The following is a 12,761-nucleotide window of genomic DNA, read 5'->3' as shown; positions in this document are numbered from 1 at the left end:
CAGGTTCAGAAGAGGAATTTCATAGAAAATGTTATTCCAATTATCACTTCCCTGAAGTCAATGCTGGAACAGAATAAGATCCCAGCCTTGAGGGACCTCATGAACTATCTCAGGGTAAGTAAAAGGGTTAGACTTCTTCATTGATGCAAGACTACCAATGTGTTACTTGGGATTCCCTGGTAGTTTTGATAGGGTACACATGGGCCTTTAACAAGTGTTTGTGAATGAGGCAGACTATTGTGTTTTGAAAGTGAAATTACCAGACCCAACCATTTGCTGTTTCAGTTCAGACACTTCTATTGACTGCTTTGAAGTTGAACTTTCTGTCTTCTGTACAATTGATTTTATGGAAAGCTAAATCTCACACTTTATTGAACATGTCTTAAAATGCTGGTCCAGGTCAGATTTGAGTATATCTCAACTGTTGGTATAAAGCACAAGAGGTTTAACAAAATTCATGTAGTGGAACAAAAGGTCAAGAATATCAAAAGAAATATGAAAAAAAGTGAGAAAGAAGAATAGCCTAATATACCAGATCTAGTACTATACTTGCAAAGCAGGAATTATCAGAACTATTTTATACTGGCTAAAAAATAGAAAAGTTTATTAATGGGGCAGATTAGGTAGCCAAGACCTAGAAGCAAAAGAGCATTGCAGCATGGTGTTAGATAAACCCAAGGACTTGAAGTATTAGAATAAGAACTCATAACTGGGAAAATTAGAAAGCAAATCTGGCAGAAATTAATTTTAGACCAATACCTCCCACCACATACAAAGGTATACTCCAAATGGACACGTGACCTAGATATGAAAAGTCACATTATAAAACAAATTATACAACTAGTGTCTCTGACAAAGGCCTCATTTCCAAAATATGTAGAGAACTGAGTCAAATTTATAAGAATACAAGTCATTCCCCAATTAATAAATGGTTAAAGGATATAAACAAGCAGTTTTCAGAGGAGGAAATTAAAGCTATCTATAGTCATGTGAAAAAATACTCTAAATTACTATTGATGTAACTCAAAACAACTCAGAAGTACCACATCTGTTGCAGCAAGCACCCCAGTGTCCCCAGGGTGCCTGCTCACACAGGTTCTTGGATCTGCTTTGTTAAAGGAAAGCAACTCAAAATGGGTTAACAAGCTTACTTTAATCAGTCAGACATATATCGTTTACCTTGTTCAGGAGAAAAGGTCAGCACCCTGAACCTCAAAGTATACAGGCATAATTATCAAGACAGAAACATCAAGTAGACAGCTTTCCAAACTGTCCAACCATTACATCCATACCCAGTCAACATCTGGGTTTCCACATTCTGGGTTTTTCAAAGCCGGGGGACTCTCAACAACGGCTTCCCAGAATTCAGATCAAATCACAGAACACTTCTCAAAGTGAGTCCCAAAACAAAGCTACACATCAGGGCTTATATAGCCTTCTCCTGGCTCAGAGAATGTAACAACCTTATTGACCCACTGGCCAATCAAAAAGTATCTACTGAAAAACAAGCCTCCCTCCCCAGGCTTCTGGTGCACTTTAGCCTAGGGGCAGGGAAGATCTTTAAAATTTACATTCGCATTACAACATCATACCTATCAGATTTGCTAATATGACAAAACAGGAAAACGATAAATGTTGGAGAAGATGTGGGAAAGTTGAAACACTGATTCGTTGTTTGTGGAGCTGTGAGCTGATTCAGCCATTCCAGAAAGCAATCTGGAATTATGCCCAAAGGGCTATAAAAATGTGCATACCCTTTGCCCCAGAAATACCACTTCTAGGGCTGTATCCCAAAGAGATCATAAAAATGGGGAAAAGACCCACATATACAAAAATATTTATAGCAGCTATTTTTGTGGTGGCAAAGAACTGGAAATTGAGGGGATACCCATCAATTGGGGAATGGCTGAACAAGTTGTAGTGTATAAATGTAAGGAGTATTATTGTGTTTTAAGAAATGATGAACAGTCAGACTTGAGAAATACCTGGAAAGACTTATATGAACTGATGAGTGAAGTAAGCAGAACCAGGAGAACATTGTACACAGTAACAGCCATATTGTGAAATGACTGATTTTGCAAGGACCTAAAACAATTCCAAAGATTTCATCATGGAAAGTGCCGTCCACATCCAGAGAAAGAACTATGGAGTCTGAATGCAGAGCAAAGCAGACTATTTTCTTTTGTTTTGCTTTGTTTTTCTTTCTCATGGTTTCTCCCATTCATTATAATTCTTCTGTATAACATGACTAATGTGAAAATAAGAATGTTTAATAGGAATATATAGGTAGAGCCTATATCAGATTGCATACCATCTAGGGGAGGGAAGAAGGGAGGAAGGGGGAGAAAATTTAAAATGTATAGAAGTGTTGAAAACTAAAAATAAATGAATTGTCTTTAAAAAACCGACACAGCAGCCTAAAAATAAAAAAAACAAATTATAGGGAATCAAGGAAGAGATTACTTTTCTGATCTATGAATAAAGGAAGAGTTCATGACCCAACAAGCATTACAGAAAAGAAAATATACAATTTCGTTACATAAAATGAAAAAAAAATTACATAAACAAAATTAATACAGCTAAAATTAGAAGGAAAAAATTTGCACCAGATTTTTATAAGGGTCTAACATCCAAGGTATGAAAGGAACTAATGAAAACTTATAAGAACAAGAACCATTCCCTGAGAGATAAATGATCAAAGTATATGAACAGGTATTTTTTAGAGGAAGAAATTCAAACTATCTAAAGTCATATGAAAAAGTCCTCCAAATTATCAGAAAAATGTAAACTAAAACCATTTTGTGCTTCTTCCTGCAATAGATATGTATTAAGAATTGAACTTGCTTGGTTATTTCTCCCATCAGAAAATGGCAAATGTCGATATCCAAGTTAGTGGCAAGGGCCAGTCTAAGTGTTCTAGAAACTGTTCTTAAGGGATCAGTAGTTTGCTCATAGACTCCCATTGGGTTGTAATAAGTCAAAACATAGTTGAAAGAGTGTTGGATTTGTTGTCAGAGAACCTAGGCTGCCACTTACTGTCTATCTGATCCTAGCCACATCACTTAGTATCTTTTGACTTCAGTTTCCTTATATGTAAGATGAAGGGGTTGGACAGGATAGCCTTTGAGATAACCTTCTAGCTCCATGTCTATGATTTTACAATCCTAAATACAAATATCATAGGTATGCCTTAGTGATATCTTGTTAATTAACCTATATGTTTGGCTGTCAGAATAAATCTTGTCACTGATGTTATAAGAAATAGTTGAGAGAGCTTGTTTACTTCAGTTAAAAAAAAAAATCAAATAATGTGCTCTGGGTCTGTTCCAGGAAGTGATGCAAGATTATCGAGATGAAATTAAAGATTTTTTTGCAGTTGACAAACAACTGGCTTCAGAACTTGAGTATGACATGAAGAAATATGAAGAAGAGCTGGAAGAACAAAGAAACACAGAAAGAATGAATGAGATCTCAGGCACCCTAGCAACAGCACAGGTAATGTAAGGGACTCTGAATAAGACTGATCCTGCAGAACATAGCAGGTAACTGAAGAGTGTCCAGTTAGTGACATTTCCTAAATCCTGAATCAAAGGTATGTCGAACTAACATTTCTTGGATATTTTCTGGTTGCCATTTAGGTTTCTTATGACTGTTGTGTTTCCAGTTGAAGGTTAGATACCTAAATTTCTGAGAATGGCTTTCTCTAAAGCTGAAGGGTGTCTTGTCCTAGACACAATAAGGAGTCACTGAAAAATCTTGGGGGGTGGAAGGGAGAAGCGGAGGTGGAGAATTAACATTACTAGATCTCTTATTATTTTGGTAGCTGTGTAGAGGATAGTTTATAGAGGGGAGACACTGAATTCCAGAAAGCCACCAGTTAAGTGACCAGTATGATAACAGGCAAGAGACAATAAATGCCTGACCTAGGCTCATTTCTTTGTGACTGGAGAGAATGGGATTGTTTTGAGCACTATTGTGGAGGTCAAATTGACAGTACTTAGCAGCTGAGGAAGAGGGAAGTATTGAGACTGTCTCTAAGGATGAGAATCTAGGTGACTGGAAGGATAATGGTGCCCTCAAGAAAGGTAAGGAAGTTTAGGAGAGAAGAGAACAGTGATGTTCTGTTTGAATGTGCCAAGTTTGGGGTGCCTGCACAACAGCTAAGCAGAGCTGTCCAGCAAGGGGAGGTTGGAGCTCAGAGGAAATATCATGGCTGCATGTGTCGATCTGAGGGCATCTTCATGTAGACAAGTCGAATCCATAGGAACTTTTAAGAGATAGGGTAGAGAGAGGAAAAAGAAGAGGGCCCAAGATGAAGCCTTACTGCAACTCTCAGATGCAAAGGAGTCTGAGGAGTGATCAGACAAGTTAGAGAAGAAGGATGCCTGAATAAAGGTCAGTGACTAAGTGATGAAGAGATCTTTAGAGAGGCAATATGGTGTAAGCTCTAGATAACTGAGCTTAAGACTCAGGAAGACCTAAATTCCAGTCCTGCCTCTGACATTTACTAGCTTTGTGACCATAGGTGAGTTATTTCGCTTCTCTGAGCCCCAATTTCTTCATCTTTAAAATGTGAATAATGATAAAAGCAAGTACTGTATGCAAAACATCTTGCCATTTCTAAAGTGCTACATAAATATCAGCTATTATCATTGGTAATCTTGGAGAAAGCAGTTTTAGTTAAGTGATCTGGTTGGAAGCCAGGTGGAAGGGCTTGAAAAGTGAGTGGGACGTGAGAAGTTGGAAGAAATAAGTGGATGGATTTTTCTCAGTTTGGCAGTGAAAGGGAGGGAGAGAGAAAGAGCAAGAGAAAAGACTTGTGATGGGGTAGCAGAGTTAAGTAAAAGTTTATTAAGGATGGAGGAGACCTGGGCAGTTTGGAAGCAGCTCCCGGAGAACGTGGACAATGGTGGCTTGGCAAAGAGAAGTGTCACCTCCTATCAGAGACTGGAGTGAAGAATAAGAGAATGAGAGAGGTGTTTTGAAGTATAGAAGTAGGAACTTGCAGCAGATAGCCTCTCTATTCTTAGGAAAGCTGGAGGTAAGGTAAGAGGGAGGAAGACACCGGTACCAGAGGAAAAGGGATAGTTTGGAACAGCCACTGTGGGGAATGCAATAAAAAAACAAATCAGGGAAGAAGAAAGGGATTGCTGTGCAACAGTAAGGGGCCAATTGAAATTGGATAACATACATGTGTTTCTCTCAGAGGCAAGATGGTATAATACATAGAAAGCCAAACTGGAATCAGAAAGAATGGGCTTCTATTCCCTCCTCTGACTGGAGGACCATTTAATCTCTCAGTGATGATCCAGGCAAGTTTCTAAGACTATATGTTGAGAACAGTTGTTGATCTGCGTTGGTAGAGAGAATTTACTGGCTGCTAATTCCCTCTGTTGATAGAATCATAGATGTATACTAAAAAAAAAAAAATCAGAATTGTGTAATAGACCTGGTTTACTCAACCTTGTGACTTCTTCCAGCAACCTTTAGTAATACATAATTAGGGGTGAAAAAGGTATATAGTTGGGGATATTCCAGGGTTATAGTTTAGGTATTTTGATTTATTCACAGTTTTTCTGCAAACAATACCCTTCTTTCATGGCTATAGCACATGATCATTTTGAATGCTTTTTTTACTTATTGGCTACCCATTTTGTAAAGCTTGTTTATTGTAAGATGCCTTTGGTAACTATAGACTAATGTAGAGAGAAAGAATTATCAGAAAACATCTGGATTTTTAAACTCTTTTTTTTAAAGCTTTTACACAGAAATAATGTACTTTAGAAGGTATAATGATAAATATATAAACTCACTCCCAAGACATGGGAGACTTCCTCTTCCTCCACTGTAGTCTCTGGTGAAAGGAAAAGGATTAGGTTCATAACTTAGCTCAGTTCCCATAGAGCACAGTCTCCTTTCCAAACTGAAAACCCCACTGGGATTCCAGACCCAGTCAGCTGGGCTTATCAGCTGGGTTGGGTAGCTGAACCATCCCACCTGCAGTTATGACTCCAAGATTGCCAATGTTTGAACTCCTCGATCCCATTAAGATTGCCTCCAAATAGACCAGATACCTGAAACTGAGAAGGACAGAATACACAGAACAGAAACAAAATACCCCCAGGCCTATTTCTTGGAGTCTTAATAAAGGAGGGAGAGCAGGAGAAATAAAGTCCGTTCCTTCTTCCTGGTTTAGTTTCTCACTGGTTCATACCTGTGGACAAAGCAGATAAGAGTTGCTGAAAAGAAAGGAAATGGAACAGTCTCCTCAGTTTTAAAGAAACAGGGAGCCAATCAAAGGAGGCTACCCTGACATAGGTAGTTGGGGACATATTGCTCTCCATTTCAGTCAAACTAGGCATTGTCAAAAAGCCCCTCAAAGGCATCTCCATAGCAAAACTAGGCATGCTCAGAGAAGCCTTCCCATCAAATTGGAAGGGCTGTATATTTTATTCTTAACAAAATCCTCATCCCAAATTCAGAACAGATCTCTGTGGTTTCTGAGGAGGCATAAACAATATCCTTTCACTCATTTCCCCAGTGTCATATAATAAAGTCTCCAAATAGCCAGTGTTATTATATACAATCCAACAGGTAGAGATGAAAATCAAAATTATCTCCAAATACAAAGTTGTGTAGATTCACAGAAAAAAAGAACATTTCACAAAGTTCCCCAAATTAGCCAACAAAAGTAGAAGCATTTTATAAAGTTTACCAAATATCTCTACTTGCTTAGCCTTGTTAGCCTTATAGGACCTTTCTCAACCCATGAATTAAGTCCTTTTTTCTTCCCATCTTACTTATTTGAAAAGAAAATCCATTTTTTAAATTTTGAGTTCCAGATTCTCACCTCTCCAGCCCTTCTCCTACCCATTGAGAAGGTAAGCAGTGTGATACCCATTATACATGTGAAGTCATGCAAAATATACTTCTGTATTAGCCATGGTGCCAAAAGAATGGAAGAAAAGTAAAGTGAAAAACAATATATTTCAATCTATACTGGGAGAAAGAGAAAGGGAGAGGTAGAATGGGGTAAATTATTTCACATAAAAGAGGCAAGAAAAAGCCTTTACAGTGTAGGGGAAGAGGGGAGGAGTTGAAAGGGAGTGAATAAACCTTATTTTCACCAGAATAGGCCCAAAGAGGGAATAACATACACACTCAATTGGGTATAAAAACCTATCCTACCCTATAGTAAAGTAGGAGGGGAAAGGGATAAGAGAAGGGCTTGCAGTGATAGAAGGGAGGGCAGATTGGGGAAGGAGGTGATCAGAAGCAAAACACTTTTGAGGAGGGAGACAGGGTGAAAGGAGAGAGAATAGAATGGGTGGGGATAGGATGGAGGGAAATACAGTTAGCACTAGTAAGTGTAAAAAAAGATTTGAAGCAAGTTTCTCTGATAAAGGCTTTATTTCTCAAACATATAGAGAGCTGAGTCAAATTTATAAAAATAGGAGTCATTTCCCAATTGATAAGTGATATGATAAGTTTTCAGATGAAGTAACCAAAGCTATCTATAGCCATTTGAAAAAGTACTCTAACTCACTGTTGATCAGAGAAATGCAAATTATAACAGTTCTGTGGTACTACCTCTTACCTATTAGATTGGCTAATAGGACAGAACAGGAAAATGACAAATGTCGGAGGGGATATGGGAAAAATTAGACATTAATACACTGTTGGAGTTGTGAACTGATTCATCTATTCATAGCAATTTGGAACTATGCCCATAGGGCTATAAAACCATGCATACCCTTTGACCTAGCAGTGTCACTACTAAAGAGATAAAAAAAAACATAAAGTATGTACAAAAATACAGAAGCTCTCTTCTGGGGGCAAATTATTAGAAATTGAGAGTATACCTGTCAATTAGGGAATGGGTGAACCAGTTGTGGTATATAATTAGGTTGAAATACTATTGTACTATAAGAAATGATGAGCAGGATGCTTTCACAAAAGCCTGGAAAGACTTGCATGGGCTGATGCAAAGTGAAATGTACTGTGTAGAAAGTAATAGCAGTATTCTAAAAATAATGAACTATTCTCAGCAATACAACAATCCAAGGCAACTCTGAAGGACTTATGATGAAAAATGCTCTCCATCCCCAGAGAAAGAACTGGTGGTATCTGAATACAGAATGAAGCATACTTTTTTAAAACTTTATTTTTCTTGATTTTTTTGGTCTGTTTTCTTTCACAGAATGACTGTTGTGGATATGTTTTGCATATATATTACCTATACATATAGGTTATATACACATGTACACCCTATATTGAATTGTATGCCTTCTCAATGGAGAGGGGTGGGGAAGGAGGGAGGGAGAGAATTTGGAACTCAGGGTTTTAAAAACAAATATTAAAAATTGTTTTTACATGTAACTAGGGAAAAATAAAATACTAAATAGAAGGAAAAAAGTATGCATAGTTTTATAGCCCTTTGGGTATAGTTCCAGTTCTCCACAATGTTTGGGCTAGTTCACAGCTCCAATAACATATTAGTGTACCTATTTTCCCACATCCCTTCTAGCATTTGTCATTTTCCTTTTCTGTATCTGAACCAATCTGATAGGTGTGAGGTGGTACCTTACAGTTACTTTATTTGTATTTCTGTAATTATTAGTGATTTAGAGTACTTTTTCATATGACTGTCTTCTTCTGAAAAATACCTGTTCAAATCCTTTGAACATTTGAGGTATGATTCTTATTTTTATATATTTGAGAAATGAGACCTTTATCAGAGAAACTTCCTATAAATTATAAAGGAAAACTTCCTGGGTATCTTTTTTCCTCGGTTTCCTGCTTTCCTTCTAGTTTTGGCTGCATTGGTTTTGTTTGTGCAAAAAGCCTTTTAAATTTCATGTAATCAAAATTATCTATTTTATCTCTTGTTTAGCCATAAATTCTTCCCTTATTCATAGATCTGGCAAGTATGTTTTTCTGTACTCCTCCAGTTTGTTCATGATACTGCCCTTTGTCTAAATCATGTACCTTTTTTTTTTTTTAACCTTATCTTGGTGTACAATATGTGTGTGTATACATATGTCTTGGTTGACACCTTGTCTCTAATATATCTTGGTCTATACCTAGTTTCTGCCAGATTGCTTCCAAGTTTTTCCAGAAATTTTTGTCAAATAGTGAATTCTTGCCCCAGTTCCTGGGATCTTTTGGTTTATCAAACACAAGTAACTAAGGTAATTTGTATATCAAATCTATTCCACAGATCCTCTCTCTATTTCTTAGTACCAGATTGTTTTTTTGATTACTGCTTTGTAATATAGTTTGAAATCTGGTACTGCTAGACTGCCTTCCTTCACATATTTTTTATTGATTCCCTTGATATTTTTTACCTTTTGTTCTTGCAGATGAACTTGATTATTATTTTTTCTAGCTCTATAAAAATTCTTTGGAAGTTGAATTGGTACAACACTGATAAAGTAAATTAATTTAGGTAGAACTGTCATGTGTGTATGTGTGTGCGTGCACAACACAGCCAAAATTGGAGGGAAAGCAGGAAAGTAAGGGAAAAAAATTTATAGGAAGTTTCTCTGGTAAAGGTCTCATTTCTTAAATATATATATAGAACTGAGCCAAATGTGTGTGTGTGTGTGTGTGTATTTATATAGGTTTGACTTACCCATGGTCAATTATTATTTCTCCTCTTCTTTAGATCTGACTTTATTTGTATGAAAAGTGTTTTGTAATTGTTTTCATATGATTTCTAGGTATGTGTTGGCAGGTAGACTCCCAAATATTATGTACTATTTGCAATTATTTTAAGTAAAATTTCTCTATCTCCTCCTGCTGGGTTTTGTTGGTTATAGAAATGCTGATGATTTAATGTAGGTTTATTTTATATCCTACAACTTTGTTAAAGTTGCTGTTTCAATTAGTTTTTTAGTTGATTCTCTAGGCTTCTCTAAGTATTACCATCATATTGTCTGCAAAGAATGATAGTTTTATTTCCTCATTGCCTGTGCTTATTCCTTCAATTGCTTTTTTCTTGTCTTATTGCTATGCTGGTATTTTCTAGTACAATATTGAATAGTAATGGTGATAATGGACATCCTTGCTTCACCTCTGATTCTGGTTTCTAACCTATTCTGCTATCCACTTCTGTTTTATGGGTAAGTTCATCCCATTCACATTTTCAGTTATGATTATTAATTATATTTCTCACAATCATATTTTCTTGTTTATTCTTCTTGCTTTTTCACCTTGTTCCTCCTCAGAAGTTTTTTTTTGTTTCTGATTACTGCCTTCCTTAATGTGCCCTCCCTCTAATCAGCTGCCCCCCCCCCCTTTAGCTTCTCCTACTTCCCTGTTGGGTAAGATAGATTTCTATATCCAATTGAGTATATATATATATTTTTTTTTCCTTGTTGAGCCATTTCAAATAAGAAAGAGCTTCAAGCATTGCCCACCTGCCCCCCCTTTTTTTTATCAGTGGAAAAACTCATCCTTTTGCACTACTTTTATGTGAGATGATTTTCTCCATTCTTCTCCTTTCTCCCTTCCTTCTGTGTTTCTTTTAATTGAGATTATCCCAACATCGTCAATTCACACCCATGCCCTCTGTCCACGTAGACTCCTTCTAACTGCCCTAATGATGATAAAGTTTTTAGGAATTACATATATCTTCCTATATAAGAATATAAGCAGTTAAACCTCATTTAACCCCTTATGATTTTTCTTTCCTTTTTACCTTTTTATGTTTCTCTTGAGTTAGTCAGATTTTCTATTCAGCTCTGGTCTTTTCATCAAGAATGCTTGAAAGTCCTCAATTTCATTTAATGTCCAGTTTTCCCCTGAAGAATTATACTTACTTTGGCTGGTTTCCAGCTCCTTTGCCTTCTGGAGTATTCCAAGCCATCTCTGCATTCCTTTATCATGATAGATGTAAATCTTATGTGATTCTGACTGTAGCTCCATGGTATTTCAGTGGTTTCTTTCTGACTGCTTAAAGTATTTACTCTTTAATCTGGGAGCTCTGGAATTTATTTTTCTATGATATTCTTAGGAGTTTTCATTTTGGGAACTCTTTCCAGAGGTAATTGGTAGATTCTTTCAATTTCTATTTTACTCTTTAATTCTAAGATATCCAGGAAGTTTTCCTTTATAATTTTTTCAAATATGATTTCTAGGACCTGCTTCCCCTCCCCCCCATTTTTTTATCATGGTTTTTTAAGTAGTCCAGTAATTCTCAAATTATCCCTCCTTGATCTACTTTCTAGGTCACTTGTTTTTTTTCCAGTGAAATATTTCACATTTTCTTTTTTTTTTCCATTCTTTTGACTTTGTTTTATTGTTTCTTGATACCTCATTGAGTCATTAGCTTCCACTTGACTGATTCTAATTTTTAAAGTATTATTTATTTCACTAAGGTTTTGTACCTCTTTTTCCAGTTGGCCAATTCTGCTTTCATAAGGAGTTGTTTCATCAGTGAAGTTTTGTACTTCTTTTCCATTTGGTCAATTCTGATTGTAAAGGTGTTATTTTCTTAGAATTTTTTTTGTGCCTTTTACCCCTTTGTGTTCTCTTTTCATAATTTTCTTGCATTGCTCTCATTTCTTTTCCAAGTGTTTCCTCTACCATTCTTATTTGAGTTATAAAACCATTTTTTCCACTTTTTCTTTTTAATCTTTTTCTTTTATCTCTTTCAGGAATTCTCATTGGGCTTGTGTTTAGTCTGCATTTTTCTTTGAGGTTTTGCTTGTAGATGTTTTCATATCATTGTCATTTTCTGAGTTTTTGTCTTGAGCAATCACTAAAGTAGTTTATTATACTTAGGTTGGGGGGGGGGAGTTGGTTGTTGTGTATTCATTTTTTCTAACCTATTTCATTGCTTTCAATTTTATGATAAAGTTGAACTCAGCTTACCTAGGGTGGAGGAAAGGTCACTTTTTTTCCACCCTGCTATTTTAACAATTAGTTCTGGGGGTCTGTAAGTTTTGGTGTTTCTGGGGAGAGGTCACTCATCTTTTGGTTTCTACTTTGGTCATTATTCAGGTAGAGGCCCTACTTCCTTGAAATCCCCACTGCTAGTACTCCTTTCTGCCCTGGAACTAAGTAATAGACCATGGAGGTGCCAAACAGCACTAGTCCTGCACCCAGTACCAGCACAGGGTCTCCTATAATCTCTTTCTGACCAGTTGTCTATTTGCCTTACAATCTCTGTGTAGTCAGAGCTCTTGAAACTGTTGCTTCTGCCATCATCATACCTCCAAGGCCTAGAACTGGTTTTGTTGCTGAGCTTCTCTCTTGGCCAGTCCCCACTTCAGTGTCACAGACCTCTCCTGACTTCCTAAATTGTCTTGGGCTGGAAAAATGTCTCACCTCAACCTTTTGTTGACTGTACTGCTCCAGAATTTGATTAAAATAAAATATTACTTTAAAGTTGTTTGAAGGGGAATATTGGGGAGTATCTGCTGAAATGTTCCCTCTCCTCTGCCATTTTCACATGAACTGAGTTTAAAGAAAGCCAAGGATTCTAAGAGTGGAATCTTAAGAGGCATAGCATTCTGGGTATGGAGGACAATTAATACAAAGGCCCAGAAGCAGAAGTTGTATGTGAGGAACAGCAAGTTGGCCAGTATGGTTAGAATTTAAAGTGCATGGAAAGGTAGGAGGGGGCCAAGTTGTGAAGAGCTTTAAATGCCAACCAGTTCTTTATGATCCTAGAGGCAATGGGGAACTACTGAAGCTCATTGAGGAGGCGGGGCAGCATGGTCAGACTTTCACTTTAGAAGAAAGTCACATTGGCA

At 36.9% G+C, this 12,761-nt stretch overlaps 1 protein-coding gene across 2 annotated transcripts in view; it reads left to right on the top strand.

Annotated features, from left to right (window-relative positions):
- Positions 1 to 12,761, top strand: part of NCAPD3 (non-SMC condensin II complex subunit D3) — a 127,030-nt gene that overhangs the window by 105,490 nt on the left and 8,779 nt on the right. For both annotated transcript variants that reach the window (XM_069080117.1, XM_069080116.1), the window contains exons 28-29: positions 4 to 114; positions 3,331 to 3,495. In XM_069080117.1, coding sequence (XP_068936218.1) covers positions 4 to 114; positions 3,331 to 3,495 — 276 coding nt within the window. The remainder of the gene's footprint in view (positions 1 to 3; positions 115 to 3,330; positions 3,496 to 12,761) is intronic.

This window comes from Petaurus breviceps, unplaced genomic scaffold (assembly GCF_028583685.1).
Source record: "Petaurus breviceps papuanus isolate PSGF00001 unplaced genomic scaffold, PetGlider_PUasm1.0 91133, whole genome shotgun sequence".
In the NCBI taxonomy this organism is placed as follows: Eukaryota; Metazoa; Chordata; class Mammalia; order Diprotodontia; family Petauridae; genus Petaurus; species Petaurus breviceps.
Note: the sequence above shows the minus strand (reverse complement) of the source record. Positions and strands in the feature narration are given on the sequence as shown.